The sequence below is a fragment of the Artemia franciscana genome, chromosome 7 (genome assembly GCF_032884065.1).
Source record: "Artemia franciscana chromosome 7, ASM3288406v1, whole genome shotgun sequence".
In the NCBI taxonomy this organism is placed as follows: Eukaryota; Metazoa; Arthropoda; class Branchiopoda; order Anostraca; family Artemiidae; genus Artemia; species Artemia franciscana.
The window spans coordinates 3,011,990-3,030,033 of NC_088869.1; the positions used below are offsets into that span (position 1 = coordinate 3,011,990).

Sequence of the window (18,044 nt, forward strand, 5' to 3'; positions counted from 1 at the left end):
AGCGTGTCCGCACCATTTTGTTTTGGGGAGGGAAAGCAGCTTAAAAACGTAAAAAAGGCAAATTCTTACAAACTTGTGAAAAACGGAAATGATATAACTTTTTTCTTCTTGTGAAAAGCTGTAAGTTAAAATATGCAAGATGTGTATATAAATACCCCACTATCCCCATAAAAATCATAAAATAAAATAACCCTGAAAAATAATTCGATTTCATATTTAAGGCCTTAAAACAAGACTAAAAACAAATAATAAATTTGTTCTTGCACTATTCGCATTTGGACTTCAAATAATTCGTCACCAATAATCTCGAAATGTCTACTAAGTTTTAAAATTCATCACTATTCAACATTAATCGCCGTCTGTCTTGTTTCTAAATCTTGCTTTTAGAGCTTCTAATTGTGATTGATTCCCGTTATCTATAGCAGATCTACGAACTTCTGAAAGAGATTTCCCAACTTGTCTATCTCGTTCATCCAAATATGCCCTGGTCTTATTTGATGACCCTCTAGAAAACAAAAGGAGATTTGAGCAAATAAAATATTATTAGTGTATAACATAATTGCATATACAAAGGGGTACATGACATCCATCCCCAAATACTAGTTCAAAGGACGCCACCTATAAAAAATTAGGAAAATTAGAAAAATGAACTTTTTTGTGTTTTGACAAACACCCCCCCCCTCACCTATCAAAAGAAATAACCATGGAAAGTGGTGTGAAATCACGCAAATGCAGGGGTAGAGTAGGGGGGATTCTTTTTAAATCTAACGAGGGAGGGAGGAAATTTGTCGTTCATTCAATTTTTCATCGAAAATGTAGCAAAAGGGTATTTTTCAAAATCTGGCGGAGCAAAAAAATGCAGGAGGGATGGGTAAATGCCTTAATTCCCCCTCCCCATTCCTCCAATACACGCCACTGACCGTGAATTTCGGTTTTATAATTTTGAGTTATATATTCCTCCATGCTATATCAATTAGTCCTTTTCAAGACTGATGTCCGAATCTGTCTGTCAAACCCCCTTGTGTTGGTCTATTTTGTGGATCGTGGCAAAACCGTAATTATTTTGTTGGAAACTTCTAGCAAATTTGTGAATGCAGAACCCCAATTCGATGCCAAAACCGTGACTGTGTTTCAGCCAATCATAAAGCCGCGAATATTTAACACATTCATGGCTTTATTTTTGTTTTACTAACGATTTTGACATTGATTTTCCTGTAATAGTTAATATGTTGCTTTGAGGAAAGGCTTTGCTTAATCTAGCGAAAGCAACAAATTAAACGGCAAGACAAAACTTTTATTTTCGTAAAAGCTTAATATGTTTGGATAAAAATCCTAGAGAGTAATAAACGTTTATATAGATGCTTCAATCAGGCTCTCCGATTATACCAATTGCCATCTTTGTAATAAAATTGCAAACAAAGGAGCGACCTATTGAGATGAGACAAGATTTACTTGAACGATTTGCAGACAATATAGGATTCAACCGAACAGAGGAGAAAAGAGCGTTCTTTTCTTTTGAAAGTCCCCTCCAACATTCCAAGAAGAAAGAAATGTGTTTACACACCCATAGAAGAAGAAGACTAAAGGGAAAAAATAAACCAGTTTACTATCTTAAGTCTCTCACAGATGACTCTTCAGAAAAGAATATTAGCAAAAATGATTTAAACAAGAGCTAAGAGCTCATATGGCACTTGTGACAAGGCAAGAAGATCTAAGAGCCAAGAGATCATATGGTATGAGCTCTAGCAAAATTCTATGAATCAATAGATTGATTTAAAAGGAAAATAAGAGGCTTAATGCCGGTCAGGATTTAAAATAAGAGCTCTGAGTCACGATGTCCTTCTAAATATCAAAATTCATTAAGATCCGATCACCCACTCGTATGTCATAAATACCTATCTTTTTCTAATTTTTCCTCTCCCTTTAGCCCCCACAGATGGTCGAATCTGGGAAAACGACTTTATCAAGTCAATTTATGCAGCCCCCTGACACGCCTACCAATTTCCATCGTCCTAGCACGTCCAGAAGCACCAAACTCGCCAAATCACCGAACCCCTCCCCCCAACTCCCCCAAAGAGAGCAAATCCAGTACGGTTCCGTCAATCACGTATCAAGGACATTTGCTTATTCTATCCACCAAGCTTCATCCCGATTCTTTCACTCCAAGTGTTTTCCAAGATTTCCCCCTCCAACTCCCCCCAATGTCAAAAGATCTGGTCGGGATTTGAAATAAGAGCTCTGAGATATGAATTCCTTCTTAATATCAAATTTCATTAAGATCCGATCACCTATTCGTAAAATAAAAATATCCCAATTTTCACATTTCCCAAGAATTCCGGTTTCCCCCTTCAACTCCCCCCAATGTCTCAGGATCTGGTCGGAATTTAAAATTAGAGCTTTAAAGCGCAAGACCCTTCTTAATATCAAATTTCATTAAGATCTGGTCACCCTTTCCTAAGTTACAAATACCTCAATTTTCAAAATAACCCCCCCCCCCCAACTCCACCAAAGAGGGCAAATCCGGTCCGATTATGTCAGTCACGTGTCTTAGAAAGGTTTTTATTCTTCCCATCCAGTTTCATCCTGATCTCACCGCTTTAAGTATTTTCTAAGATTTCCGGTTCCCCTCAACTGCCCCCCCCCCCCAATTACAATGGATCCAGTTGAGATATAAAATAAGAGACCTGAGTCACGAGGTCCTTCTAAATATGAAGTTTCATGAAGATCCGATCACTCCTTCGTAATTTAAAAATACATCATTTTTTCTAATTTTTCAGAATTAACTCCCCCCCCCCACCCAATAGAACGGATCCATTCCAATTATGTAAATCACGTATCTAAGACTTCTGCTTATTTTTCCCACCAAGTTTAATCCCGAGTCCACCAATCTAAGCGTTTTCAATGATTTTAGGTTCCCCCACCCCAAACTCCCCCCAATGTCACCAGATCTGGTCAGGACTTAAAATAAGAGCTTTGAGACACGATATCCTTCTAAATATCAAATTTCTTTGAGATCTGATCACCCGTTCCTTAAAAATACCTCTTTTCTTTAAATTTTCAGAATTAACTCCCACCCCCCCACCCCCACGTCACCAGGTCCAGTCTGGATTTAAAATAAGAGCTCTGAGACACGATATCCTTCTAAATATCAAATTTCATTGAGATCCGATAACCCATTCGTAAGTTAAAAATACCTCATTTTTTCTAATTTTTCAGAATTAACCCCCCCCCCCAACTACGCCAAAGAGAGCAGATCTATTCCGGTTATGTCAATCATGTATCTAGGACTTGTGCTTATTTTTCCCACCAAGTTTCATCCCGATCCTCCACACTAAGTGTTTCCCAAGTTTTAGGTTTCCCCCTCCCAACTCGCTCCCCCCCCCCCCAATGTCACCAGGTTCAGTCGGGATTTAAAATAAGAGCTATGAGACACGATATCCTTCTAAATATCAAATTTCATTGAGATCCCATCACCCGTTCGTAAGTTAAAAACACCTCATTTGTTCTAATTTTTCAGAATTACCCCCCCCCCCCCAACTACCCCAAAGAGAGCAGATTCATTCCGGTTATGTCAATCATGTATCTAGGAATTAAGCTTATTTTTTCCACCAAGTTTCATCCCGATCCCTCCTCTCTAAGTGTTTTCCAAGATTTTAGGTTTCCCTCTCCCAACCCCCAGCCCCCCCCCCCCCAATGTCCCCAGATCCGGTCGGGATTTAATAAAACATCTCTGAGACACGATATCCTTCCAAACATCAAATTTCATTGAGATCTGATCAACCGTTCGTAAGTTAAAATACTTCAATTTTTCTATTTTTTCCGAATTAACGGGCCCCCCACTCCTCCCCAGATGGTCAAATCAGGAAAACAACTATTTCTAATTTAATCTGCTCCGGTCCCTGATACGCCTGCCAAATTTAATACCAAGTGCCATAAAAAACAATTTAAAAAACTGACTCAGTAGTGCACGAACTGCATAGAACAGCTGCAGTACAAAACTGTAATAGCTGCACGAGGCTTTATAAAAGTTAGAAAAAGAAGACAGTTTGCTGACTCAACGACGCAGCTGGAACTGTTACATCAACATTGAATAATTTTAACATTATACAACCAGTTTTCATCCATCTCCATGTCATTATAGAAGATATAAGGCACTCAATATGTGTCTAAATTCAGTAGTGCACGAACTGCATGGAACAGCTGCAGTACAAAACTGTAATAGCTGCACGAGGCTTTAGAAAAGATAGAAAAAGATGACAGTTTGCTGACTCAACGACGCAGCTGGAACTGTTACATCAACACATAATAGTTGTAACGTTATACAACCAGTTTTCATCCATTTCCATGTCATTATAGAAGATATAACGTAGTCAATATGTTTTATCTTGATTTCTTCCTCTCAGCGTCGACAAACGCACAATGACTTGTCAACTGTCAAAGCCTCAGTTAAAACTCAAAGGAACGTATTGTTCTTGATGAAGGGATTTTCGGCGAAATTAACGTAAGATATGACAGTAAATAGTGATAATACAAATGTTGAAACATTGTTGCGGTAAAGGCAACAATCAATCAAGATATGCCAACGCTCTATTTAGTGAAAGGGAGTAAAATCGTTTATGAGCCAAGTGATATATTTTTCTGTTGAAATGCTGTGCTTCTGCCTATGATCCACATATTAAGGACACCTTTTTCACAAATCGACTTGTGTTCAAAGAAATATTTTGCCTTGTGATTCCAATACTGGATGAAAACTATGTTTTTGTTGTTTGGTATATTGTGCAAAAACACAACATTGACAACATAATAAGTGCCTTTTTCGAGGTTATAGTCCTGGTGTTGAAATGTTTCAGTTCTGGGCGGTGTACTCTAAAAACAAAAATAGGATCTTCATAAGACTCTTTTCACAGCACTAACATTGTTTATTAATGGGAATAACCATCTAGATTTTAAAGAACATCACCATCCAGACTTCAAATCTCTTATCAAAGATCATACTCACGTGGCTGCTGATAGTTTTCAAGGCGATACTGAAAAGAGAATCAATACACTCAGACAGATCTATGATTCTGGAAACCTTTGCGCAACCATGACAGAGTCATGCACCACAGTTGAGGCACTGCCAATTGAGATTGAGGATTTCGAACGTGGAAAAGTGATAAAATTCAAGCAAGCTTCCTCTCAAAAGCAGTAGGGTGGTGAAAGTCAAATTTGCCGAAGGTTATTTCCCACTTTCATATGCAAAAAATTTCGGCAATGAATGCTACTAAAGGTGTTTCTCGAAGACAAATGTGATGAAAAAAATTACTCAAGTGTAAGCACGATCCGACACATTACGGAGGCAAAAAAGAAGGAAATTGTGGAAATCTTTTTATTATATGTTTCAATAGGGTGGATAAATTTCTAGGAGTTCATTGCGATAAAACCTAATGCCTAAGCTTTGGCAGACACTGAGATCTATGAGGAAGAATTGGACTTGGCAATGCATCAGTGATCATTCTTGTAGACCATTTTGCATGAGCTTGAATTTTTTACCAATTCTTTAAGAATGACCCCTGAATCACAAAGGCCGTAGAATAAATAGCTGATATTACTAAAAATACTTTAGAGTCGAGAGCAAGGTACTGAGGAGGAGACGAACACCCTTATATACGTAATTTTTTCTGTTCGTTTTAAGTTTTAATGTTGCTCTTTACTTCCAGTTGAAATTTTTTTTTTAATTTATTTTCTCATTGTTTTTTTAAATAATGCTAGAAGATCCTGCGTCCCCTTCATGGAAATTCTCTTCCCGCATGATAAATTCCTCCATGGAGAGTACCTCCAACGTTGTAAATATTTCCATTTTTCAAGTCAGTTACTTCTCATTTTGTATGGCAAAGTAGCAGCACATTCACAGTTTTGCCAAATTAACAATGGTGAAAACTATGATTGTTGCATTTCTTGCGCAGGATTCGCGGTCCTCCAACGTTATGATTAATTTCCATTTTTCAAGTCAGTTACTTCTCATTTTGTATGGCAAAATAGCGGCACATTCACAGTTTTGCCAAATTAACAATGGCAAAAACTATGATTGTTGCATTTCTTGCGCAGCATTCACGTTCCTCCAACGTTATGAATAATTTCTAATTTTCAAGTCAGTTATTTCTCATTTTTGTATGGCAAAGTAGCAGCACATTCACAGTTTTGCCAAATTAACAATGGTAAAAACTATGATTGTTGCATTTCTTGCACAGCATTCACGGTCCTCCAACATTATGAATAATTTCTAATTTTCAAGTCAGTTATTTCTCATTTTGTATGGCAAAGTAGCAGCACATTCACAGTTTTGCCAAATTAACAATGGCAAAAACTATGATTGTTGCATTTCTTGCGCAGGATTCGCGGTCCTCCAACGTTATGATTAATTTCCATTTTTCAAGTCAGTTACTTCTCATTTTGTATGGCAAAATAGCGGCACATTCACAGTTTTGCCAAATTAACAATGGCAAAAACTATGATTGTTGCATTTCTTGCGCAGCATTCACGTTCCTCCAACGTTATGAATAATTTCTAATTTTCAAGTCAGTTATTTCTCATTTTTGTATGGCAAAGTGGCAGCGCATTCACAGTTTTGCCAAACTAACAATGTGCAAAAACTATGATTGTTGCACTTCTTGCGCAGCATTCACGGTCCTTCAACGTTGTGAATAATTTCTAATTTTCAAGTCAGTTACTTCTCATTTTTGTATGGCAAAGTAGCAGCACATTCACAGTTTTTCCAAATTAACAATGGCAAAAACTATGATTGTTACATTTCTTGCGCAGCATCCATAGTCCTCCAACGTTATGAATAATTTCCATTTTTCAAGTCAGTTATTTCTCATTGTGTAGGGCAAAGTAGCAGCACATAGACAGTCTTGCCAAATTAGCAATGACAAAAACTATTATTGTTGCATTTCTTGCGCAGCATTCACGGTCCTCCAACTTTATGAATAATTTCTAATTTTCAAGTCAGTTATTTCTCATTTTTGTATGGCAAAGTGGCAGCGCATTCACAGTTTTGCCAAACTAACAATGTGCAAAAACTATGATTGTTGCACTTCTTGCGCAGCATTCACGGTCCTTCAACGTTGTGAATAATTTCTAATTTTCAAGTCAGTTACTTCTCATTTTTGTATGGCAAAGTAGCAGCACATTCACAGTTTTTCCAAATTAACAATGGCAAAAACTATGATTGTTACATTTCTTGCGCAGCATCCATAGTCCTCCAACGTTATGAATAATTTCCATTTTTCAAGTCAGTTATTTCTCATTGTGTAGGGCAAAGTAGCAGCACATAGACAGTCTTGCCAAATTAGCAATGACAAAAACTATGATTGTTGCATTTCTTGCGCAGCATCCACAGTGCTCCGTCATTATGAATAATTTCCATTTTTCAAGTCAGTTACTTCTCTTTGTGTGGCAAAGAAGCAGCACATTCACAGTCTTGCCAAATTAACGATGGCAAAACTATGATTGCTGCATGTCTTGGGCAGCATTCACGGTCCTCCAACGTTATGAATAATTTCTAATTTTCAAGTCAGTTATTTCTCATTTTTGTATGGCAAAGTGGCAGCACATTCACAGTTTTGCCAAACTAACAATGTGCAAAAACTATGATTGTTGCATTTCTTGCGCAGCATTCACGGTCCTTCAACGTTATGAATAATTTCTAATTTTCAAGTCAGTTACTTCTCATTTTTGTAGGGCAAAGTAGCAGCACATTCACAGTCTTGCCAAATTAGCAATGGCAAAAACTATGATTGTTGCATTTCTTGCGCAGCATCCACAGTCCTCCGTCATTATGAACAATTTCCATTTTTCAAGTCAGTTACTTCTCTTTGTGTGGCAAAGTAGAGGCACATTCACAGTTTTGCCAAATTAACGATGGCAAAAACTATGATTATTACATTCCTTGTGCAGCATTCACGGTCCTCCGTCATTATGAATAATTTCCATTTTTCAAGTCAGTTACTTCTCTTTGTGTGGCAAAGTAGAGGCACATTCACAGTTTTGCCAAATTAACAATGGCAAAAACTATGATTATTACATTCCTTGTGCAGCATTCACGGTCCTCCGTCATTATGAATAATTTCCATTTTTCAAGTCAGTTACTTCTCTTTGTGTGGCAAAGTAGAGGCACATTCACAGTTATGCCAAATTAACGATGGCGAAAACCATGATTGTAGCATTTCTTTCGCAGTATTCACAGAATCCTATTTTTTTTCCTTTTATCGTCAGTAAAACAGTGAACATGATTTTGGTTTTTCTTAATAATTAGTTTTAAAAAACATTTTGCACAAAAGAAGTTTTTTTGCAGAAAAATAAAGAGCTGAAGAAATAAAGAGACAAGAAACAAAGTCAAATACTTTTTCAAACATAAAACTATTATAACTGAATATCAATAAATATATGAAACCTAAAACGAATAGAAATCACAATAAATGACCGATTCACAATCAAAACAAGCAGAAACTAAGAGGAGCGGGGCTAACGCCCCCTATGCATTTTAAAGATGAGAATATAATTTGTATTTTACTGAAAACAATCCTTATTACGAGTAATTTGTTTTATTATTTTTCATAATATCAAAAAGAGAAAAAAATCACCATCATAACGAATATTACTGAAAAAAAAAATGAATCCCCCTTTAAATCCCTTATAATTTTCACCTACATTCCCGTAGGCTTAGAAGCCTAAATACTCAAACCTGTTCCTAAGATATTGCTTATATACCCTTTTGACACCCTACATATACTAAGCGTGTTTTGATTTAATTCAACATCCCCTAAGAGTTTCACCTTCATACTGGGGCAGTAGTAGTATGTACGTATTGTCGTTTGTTTAGTTCAAGATCCCCCTCAAAATAACGTGAAAGTTTCAACTTGATGATCTAAGCAGTTGCTGAAATATTGCTGATAAACCCTTTTGACAACTTACATGTACATATGTGTGTTTTGATTTAATCCAACATCCCCTTAAACATTCCCTTAAAGCCTAACCTAAATACCCTAAGGCTCAGCAGTAGTAATAGGCTTAGTAGCAGCAGTAGAATTAGTAGCAGTATGCACAGAGTTCCTTTTGGTTAGCTCAAAACCGCATCAAAATACCCCCAAAGTTTGAGAGCTTTTCAGGTCAACGACACGAAATGGGAAGGCTCAGCCTGACTTTATCTTCAAATGATTGACAATAAAAAGATTAGATACATTGTGCTTAACATCTCAGCAAATTGGGATCCTCCAGATAAAGGAAGCTAGGAGTTACCCTAAGATTCAAATGTCTCTTCCTTGACGAGTCCATCTTACCTCTCTTCCCGTCGTGCATCAGACCAGTCATGGAATGTGCATGCCTTCTTTTGCCGGTGCCAAATCGGAGCCATATCGCTCGTCTCCAATGGGCTCACAATCAAGCCACTAGCACAGCAACTCCTAGAAATCCTGATGTCAAACCTCTGAAATTAATCCAAGATCGTTTCAACACAGCAACTATGTCTTTCTCTTACAAATACATTCCCTCCATCAGAGGAGTTATCAAAGCTCGTTCCCGAAAAAGCAAAGCCTCTAAGGGCAACTCGTCAAAATACAGCCTGCAGGAGTCAGGACTATCTTGAGTAGCGTACACCCCGTCAGGAATACCAAAAAGAATACCAAAAAATGAGCATCACCTAACGATCCCTCACCATCTGGCATAGTCTCCCAGCAGAGGAACCACCCTAAAAACCCTTGTCTTGAAACTTTCAAGATATGAAACTTTCAAGGTTCACGCATATAAAGCCAAACCATATAGATACAGGTGTCACAGAGGAAGACACTACGCAACAACCCCTTGGAAATGGGGCTCCTAAGCCTGAAAGGTTTTTTCATACATTTTTGTTATAACAGAAATAAATTGTTTTGGTGAGCTGATTGCGAAATAGCGACCATCGATCTAGCTATAATTTTCTTTTGAGTAGGATTCATGGATGATGAGATTGGGAAACAGCTATTGGAGAGATGGCTACAGGTAGGAAAGAATTCTATACTCTTTCAGATTCTCAGCTTTTATGTGCACAATTCCTCATGCACAAATAAAAGAGCTTGTGAACGCCTTCTTCTCTTCAGTGTCTTCAATACAAGCATTGCTAGACCTCTTTGTCTTTTTTCTATGGTGGAATCCAGGAAAACAGCCATTGGAGAAATGGCCACAGGTAGGAAAGAATTCTATACTCTTTCGGATTCTTAGCTTTTATGTGCACAATTCCTCATGCACAAATAAAAGAGCTTGTGGAACACCTTCTTCTCTTCAGAATCTTCAATACAAGCATTGCTAGACCTTTTTGTCTTTTTTCTATGGTGGAATCCAGGGAAACAGCCATTGGAGAAATGGCCACAGGTAGGAAAGAATTCTATACTCTTTCGGATTCTTAGCTTTAATGTGCACAGCTCCCCATGCACAAATAAAAGAACTTGTGAACGCCTTCTCATTTTCAGTGTCTTCAATACAAGCATCGCTAGACCTTTTTGTATTTTTTCTATGGTGGAATCCAGGGAAACAGCCATTGGAGAAATCGCCACAGGTAGGAAAGAATTCTGTACTCTTTCAGATTCTTAGCTTTTATGTACACAGTTCCTCATGTACAAATAAAAGAACTTGTGAACGCCTTCTCCTTTTCAGTGTCTTCAATACTAGCATTGCTAGACCTTATTGTCTTCTTTCTATGGTGGATTCCACGGAAACAGCCATTGGAGAAATGGCCACAGGTAGGAAAGAATTCTGTACTCTTTCAGATTCTTAGCTTTTATGTACACAGTTCCTCATGTACAAATAAAAGAACTTGTGAACGCCTTCTCCTTTTCAGTGTCTTCAATACGAACATTGCTAGACCTTATTGTCTTCTTTCTATGGTAGATTCCACGGAAACAGCCATTGGAGAAATGGCAACAGGCAGGAAAGAATTCTATGGTCTTTCGGATTCTCAGCTTTTATGTGCACATTTCTTCATGCACAAATAAAAGAACATGTGAACGCCTTGTCGATTTTAAAGCTTAATTAAACCACTGTATAAGAAAGGTAACAAGAGTGAGTGTGGTAATTATCGAAGCAATCGTCTAGTCTCTGTAGGTAGTAAATTACTTAGCAATATGATACTTTTTAGACGAAGAGATGCTGTAGACAAAGTTTTGAGAGAAGAACAGTGCTGTTTTAGAAAAGGTAGAGGATTTATCGACCAAATTTTCATTCTTGGTTAATAATTGAGAAGTGCCTGAATTATGAAACACCCTTGATCCTTGGTTTTAACGATTATGAGCGAGCATTCAATTCGGTTAATAAAAGAGCTTTATCAAAGGTTTTATCCTTTGATGATGTTCCAGAAAAACAAATGAAAGTGATTAGAGCTATATACAATAACACTGCTACGGTTCAGGCAGGAAATAAGGTCAAAAACTGGTTTTGTATTATATCAGGAGTTAAAAAGGGTTGTGTTTCATCGCCCTTTATATGGATCATTTGTATGGATTTTGTCTTATGAAGCACAGGAAAGGCAATGGGAGACCACGGAATCAAATGGGGAGGGAAAAATCTCCCGGACTTAGATTGTCTTGACGATTTAAGCATCTTAGATGAAAGTATGAGCGAAATGAATGAACTTTTAGAGGTTTTGCGAGTTCAGGGTGCTAGAATAGGTTTGAAAATAAACTTCAAGAAGACTAAGTCACTAAGGCTAGGAATAAGTGAAGATGAAAAGTGACATTGGGCAACAAAATGATTGATCAGGTCTACAGCTTCACTTACCTTAGTAGTATTATTAGTAAAGACGGTGAGAGCAGTGAAGATGTTAAAAGTAGAATAGCCAAGGCTCAGGGTATATTTTCACACTTATAAAACAAATTTGGAAGATTATTAAGATAAGCGTGCAAACCAAGATTAGAATATTGGAAGCAGTGATGACAGTTGTCAAGCATGGCTCTGAACCTTGGACACTCCGAAAATCAGATGAAGATTTGCTAGATATTTTGCAGAAAAATTGCCTACGGATTGTTCTGGTTACCCGGCTGAATGACCGTATTTCAAACAGTAGGCTGTATGAGATATGTCGTTCAATCCCACTTTCTAGAGCTATAATGAGAGAAAGGTTTGGATGGCAAGTGCACGTTCTGCGGATGAAGGATGAGAGATTGCCAAAGATTGTCCATTTCAGTCAAACGTCTAGGGGAGAACGGAAAGCATGTCGTACGCGGTTTTAGCGGGAGGATGTCATAAAGAAAGATTTTAAAGGATATGGAGACTTCCTGGGAGGGTGTAAAGAGGGAGGCTTTGAACAGATTGGGATGGAGGTGGAGTGTGTGTGACTTTGTTGGCCTAGTACAGCTTGGTGCTGCGATGAATTGTTATTAGTAGCAGTAGTGGCATAGAAATGATATCAGTGGGCATTCCAGGGAGTGTTGGGGGTCCGTGAGTCCCATCTTTCCCTAGAAACAAGTTGAAGACAAAAGTTAAAACTATGGTCATTAAATTATTCATTTTTATCCATTTTTTTCACACACTTTAGTAACCCTACCCACAGCAGCACCTGTACATGGCACACACGCAGATTATACAAACTACCCACAAACCGCGCACATATAGTACCGTCTTAGATGTTGCAGTAAAGATCACAGGGATTCTACAAATGAAGAAAATTATTCCATTCATTCCTAGTCTTCCAGTTACAGTTTGCACTCACAATCCAATTAGTAACCATTCCAGACTTTCGTTTCAGATGTAGCCATCACAGAGCACTAATAATGCTTGTTCTTCCAAGTGGGTCTACAAGCAAGATTGGGAGAAATGTGATATTCCCCTTTATATTGCAGCTGTTACTTCGGTCCTTAGCTGCATCAAAGTTCTGTGTCATCTACTCTGCTCTGGATCTTCCATCGTCTCAGCCACTGTTAATTTCAACAATTATTACCATCTCTCAAAGTTGCCGAATCAAAAGCGGTTCCTACAAGACGAGCCAAAATTGGGACAGAGATACCCACGTGGTCCAAATCCAATGAACTCCAGTCGGCAAAACGACATGCAAAAACGTGGCTGAACATTTGCATTGTTTGTGGTAGACCGCTACGTGAGACTATTTTCAAGCTGAAACGGAGCACAAAACACAAATACAAAGCTGAAATGAAGAAACCGAGGCTAGGCCTAATCAAACCATCAGATTTAGCGTGTCGGAGAATTATAGTGGTTTTAGGCCCTTAGCTGCAAATATGCGTAATTTTGTTGTTCATTTTCGGCAAGAATAATGATCACACTTGCTTGTTTATTTTATTTTTTTCATGGGTGACCGTATCGATCCAAAGGAGAGGGCTCATTCAAACGACAATTAAAAGTTCTACTGCCCTAAGTGACCAGTAAGGTCAGTGATGAAAAACTTTGAATAGAGCTTTCTGAAATATGTAATTATTATGTATCCCTCCACATCCCGGAACCGAGTGGCTTCTTTTTAATGTAGGTCTATCTGCTAAATACTTACAGGACTTGGGTGTCTGAGACGAGATTCACAACAACGTGCTCGAGATTAGGGATGCACCAAAAGAAGGGCCGATGCTTAGTGCAACCCGGTGATTTGAATTGCAACCCATCTCTATCTGACATTTCTTGTCTCCTACCTTATGCCCAAATGTAAGAAATCATTAAATTTATCCACAGTACAACACTGAACCTCAAATCTAGACCACTTTTTCACAAACATTCCCTTACCCCTTCCCTTTTTTGGGCGATTGTGAATCAGCCTCTAATGATCACTTAGGAACAGGCTTTGCGATCCCTTACTCTCACTTAAGGGCATCTCCTCCACCTACTTGATATATTAAAGGAGACTGGGTCCTCAATATTTAAACTAATATCATTTAGGTACACAAGTAGTTGCCATTCCCAAGTCTGTTTGAAATTGATGATTATGGCACGATTGAAAATTTATTTAAAGCGGGTTTTAAATTTTGGTTACTGCAGAATGCGGTTTCTTCTTTACTAGGATTAGTTTTCACTTGGCAGTTTTTTTTCGAAACACGTTTCTAGATTTTCAGTTACGTTGGGCTGTTGTTCGTTATTGACTAGGTTGTTGCTTTATCATGTAGAATAACCACATATAGCTAAACATACAGATACACCACAAATGCAGTTTTCTGATAAAAATTGTGTTTTTCTTAGTGACCCAATACGAATTTACAAAAAAACATATATACCAGCGTTATTTTTCAAATGAGCCTTTAATCAGTTCTCTACGTCGTTATACACCCTGCTAACGCCCAGGGAAAAAAGGACACATCAATGTCCGAGGTTAGGTATAATGATTAGGTATAATGAAGCTATAATGATTTTCTTAAATTTTTAACATGGAGGGTTGAAAATGTCTAGCCTACGGTTTTTGGTTAGGTACAATGAAGCTATAATGATTTTCTTAAATTTTTAACATGGAGGGCTGAAAATGTCTAGCCTACGGTTTTCGGTTAGGTATAATGAAGCTATAATGATTTTCTTAAATTTTTAACATGGAGGGCTGAAAATGTCTAGCCTACGGTTTTCGGCCATCATGTTTGCCTTGATGATTTCTTACATTTGGGCATAAGGTAGGAGACAAGAAATGTCAGATAGAGATGGGTTGCAATTCAAATCACCGGGTTGCACTAAGCATCGGCCCTTCTTTTGGTGCATCCCTAATCTCGAGCACGTTGTTGTGAATCTCGTCTCAGACACCCAAGTCCTGTAAGTATGTAGCAGATAGACCTACATTAAAAAGAAGCCACTCGGTTCCGGGATGTGGAGGGATACATAATAATTACATATTTCAGAAAGCTCTATTCAAAGTTTTTCATCACTGACCTTACGGTCACTTAGGGCAGTAGAACTTAGAAGCCTAAATACTCAAACCTGTTCCTAAGATATTGCTTATATACCCTTTTGACACCCTACATATACTAAGCGTGTTTTGATTTAATTCAACATCCCCTAAGAGTTTCACCTTCATACTGGGGCAGTAGTAGTATGTACGTATTGTCGTTTGTTTAGTTCAAGATCCCCCTCAAAATAACGTGAAAGTTTCAACTTGATGATCTAAGCAATTGCTGAAATATTACTGATAAACCCTTTTGACAACTTACATGTACATATGTGTGTTTTGATTTAATCCAACATCCCCTTAAACATTCCCTTAAAGCCTAACCTAAATACCCTAAGGCTCAGCAGTAGTAATAGGCTTAGTAGGAGCAGTAGAATTAGTAGCAGTATGCACAGAGTTCCTTTTGGTTAGCTCAAAACCGCATCAAAATACCCCCAAAGTTTGAGAGCTTTTCAGGTCAACGACACGAAATGGGAAGGCTCAGCCTGACTTTATCTTCAAATGATTGACAATAAAAAGATTAGATACACTGTGCTTAACATCTCAGCAAATTGGGATCCTCCTGATAAAGGAAGCTAGAAGTTACCCTAAGATTCAAATGTCTCCTCCTTGACGAGTCCATCTTGCCTCTCTTCCCGTCGTGCATCAGACCAGTCATGGAATGTGCATGCCTTCTTTTGCCGGTGCCAAATCGGAGCCATATCGCTCGTCTCCAATGGGCTCACAATCAAGCCACTAGCACAGCAACTCCTAGAAATCCTGATGTCAAACCTCTGAAATTAATCCAAGATCGTTTCAACACAGCAACTATGTCTTTCTCTTACAAATACATTCCCTCCATCAGAGGAGTTATCAAAGCTCGTTCCCGAAAAAGCAAAGCCTCTAAGGGCAACTCGTCAAAATACAGCCTGCAGGAGTCAGGACTATCTTGAGTAGCGTACACCCCGTCAGGAATACCAAAAAATGAGCATCACCTAACGATCCCTCACCATCTGGAATAATCTCCCAGCAAAGGAACCACCCTAAAAACCCTTGTCTTTAAACTTTCAAGATATGAAACTTTCAAGGTATGACAAATATATCAAAGCTGAAAATAAAATAAATGAATAAATTACTACGATTAGCAGCAATTCATAGTTGTTGAGGAGCAGAGAAAATTGTAATAAAAATATATAAACTAAGCGACACTAGAACAGGGAGGGCAAAATTAGATTTTACTGACCCAATTGTACATATGTCATTCTAATGGAACACTTTACACTGTGTTCGGGAAGACAATCGGAGTTTTTTCAACGCCCATAGCTTTTTAAGTTTTCTATATTTTTCAGAGCCCCCTCCTCCTTAATATATTTTGAAGATTACGCAAAAATACAGGAAGAAAAAGATGTTTGGATGCTAAAAAATATCCTTTTCTTCAAGTGTCAGCCATTCTAACCCGGGTAAAATACCCAGATATCCCCAGTACAGTTTTGACTGTATATACCTAAAACTTTAATGGCAGGAAGAGTAACAGTATACCACAATATTGGTAACACCACATTGGTTTTTACCTAAAACTTTGGGGACTGTTGTTTCATTTGTTGCCCTCCAGTCACTTTTGACCAATAAAAAGGGCACTAGCCCTTTCAATTTTCAATCGATTGAGCCTTTTTAAGTTTCTACGACAATAAATAGCTATCTCAAAATTTGTATCAGATACATTTCGGGAAAATACGAGGTTTGGGGGGTGTCCACCCTTTGATCACTTTCAATCTTAAAAAGAACCCCGGCACTTCTGATTACCAATTGAATGAGCCCCCTCCGATGTTTATACGATCACCCTTTCTATATAAACCTTCTATGCCCCAAGAGCATCACTTTCAGACGAACGATCTCAAGGTTTTCTTCCCAAGCTCCTTCAATCGTCCCCTTGACCTAAGGACATATGGTTTTAAGTTTGAAGTTGTTCAGAAAATAAAGTGGCAAACTCTAAGGTGAATATAGCCAAAAGCAAGCAAAGCTTTGCACTCTTGTGCTAGCTTCAGGCATCTAAAAGTTTCAATAAGTTGCTATCGGTACTACTACTTATACTAAAATATCAGCCAAAACTCCTGGCAAGCGAAAGGCCCTCTCGAGCAAGGGTGACTCATTTTGCTCGGACCTGTGGTACATTACTCTCTCTTGATACCCCCACTGTTAATCCTTTAGGACTAACAACCCAAAAAATCAAGCCAGGAGGAAACAAAACGGATAAACAAGGTCGAAACCGAGACTTCATTCCTTGTCAGTATTTTTATTTTTCCGTTGTTCAGTGTTCATTTTTAAAGATGTAGATAGCCCCCCTCCCCCCTCTTCTCATAATATTTTTTGAAAATAATGTAAATAAGGAACAGAGAGGCATTTGTATTTGATTTCTTTTTTACTGTCAGCCATTTTAGTCCGGTTAATATTAAAATGTTGGACTATAATGTAAATTTGGATAATATTTGAAAATTGAATAACCAAAAAATTGCTCAGACAAGAGTCTGCCCTTGTAGTTCATATAATTTAAACCTTATGAAGATTAAGATCAGCAATGTTTTTGTGAATAAATTTTACTAAATCTTTCAAGTATCAAATTATTGATACTTTGATACAATTTCCCCTTATGCAACAATTTTCTCTCTTTTTTGCTCTATGTTTATTTTTATTTCTTTAAAAAACAAAAAGGAAAGCAAGACAAAAAACTTACTTGATAAAGAAATAATGAAATGAAGCTCCAACTGCCATAAAAATAAAACAAGCGGCTACTATTTGTCCATTCGTAACTCTTTGTAAGCCTTTGATACCATAGTACGGCCTACTCTTGTAATATTGGTCCTTACTTTTATCACGAAATTCCCATATACTACTATCCTTCCAATACCTGAAAAATATAAAACAAAATAAGTCAGCATAAAAAAATAATTTGCCTTTCTTTTGTCCCAAATGACACGCTTGCCAAATGTTAGATACCAGAAAAATATAAACGAGTTCGTCACTGATAAGTTAGGAATATCGCATTTTCTTCAAAAAACATCTGGGCATAACTGGTTTGAATTTCAAATATTGCTGACAGAGCTTACCTAAACAACAGCTTGGTGTACTCTCGATGAGCAATAATCTAGGTCCTAGAACCTAAACCTTGGCGAAAAGAGTGAGAAGAGTAGCTTAG

General features: G+C 37.8%; 1 protein-coding gene across 1 annotated transcript; it reads right to left on the reverse strand.

The window, feature by feature from the left end:
* Positions 1-191: 191 nt before the first annotated feature.
* Positions 192-17,756, reverse strand: LOC136028738 (dnaJ-like protein 60; the record flags this gene model as incomplete). The annotated part of the gene is given in 2 exon segments (XM_065706610.1): positions 192-505; positions 17,583-17,756. Coding segments are annotated over 2 exon segments (331 nt in total), but the record flags the coding sequence as incomplete, so codon positions are not given.
* Between the last annotated feature and the right edge of the window lie 288 nt (positions 17,757-18,044).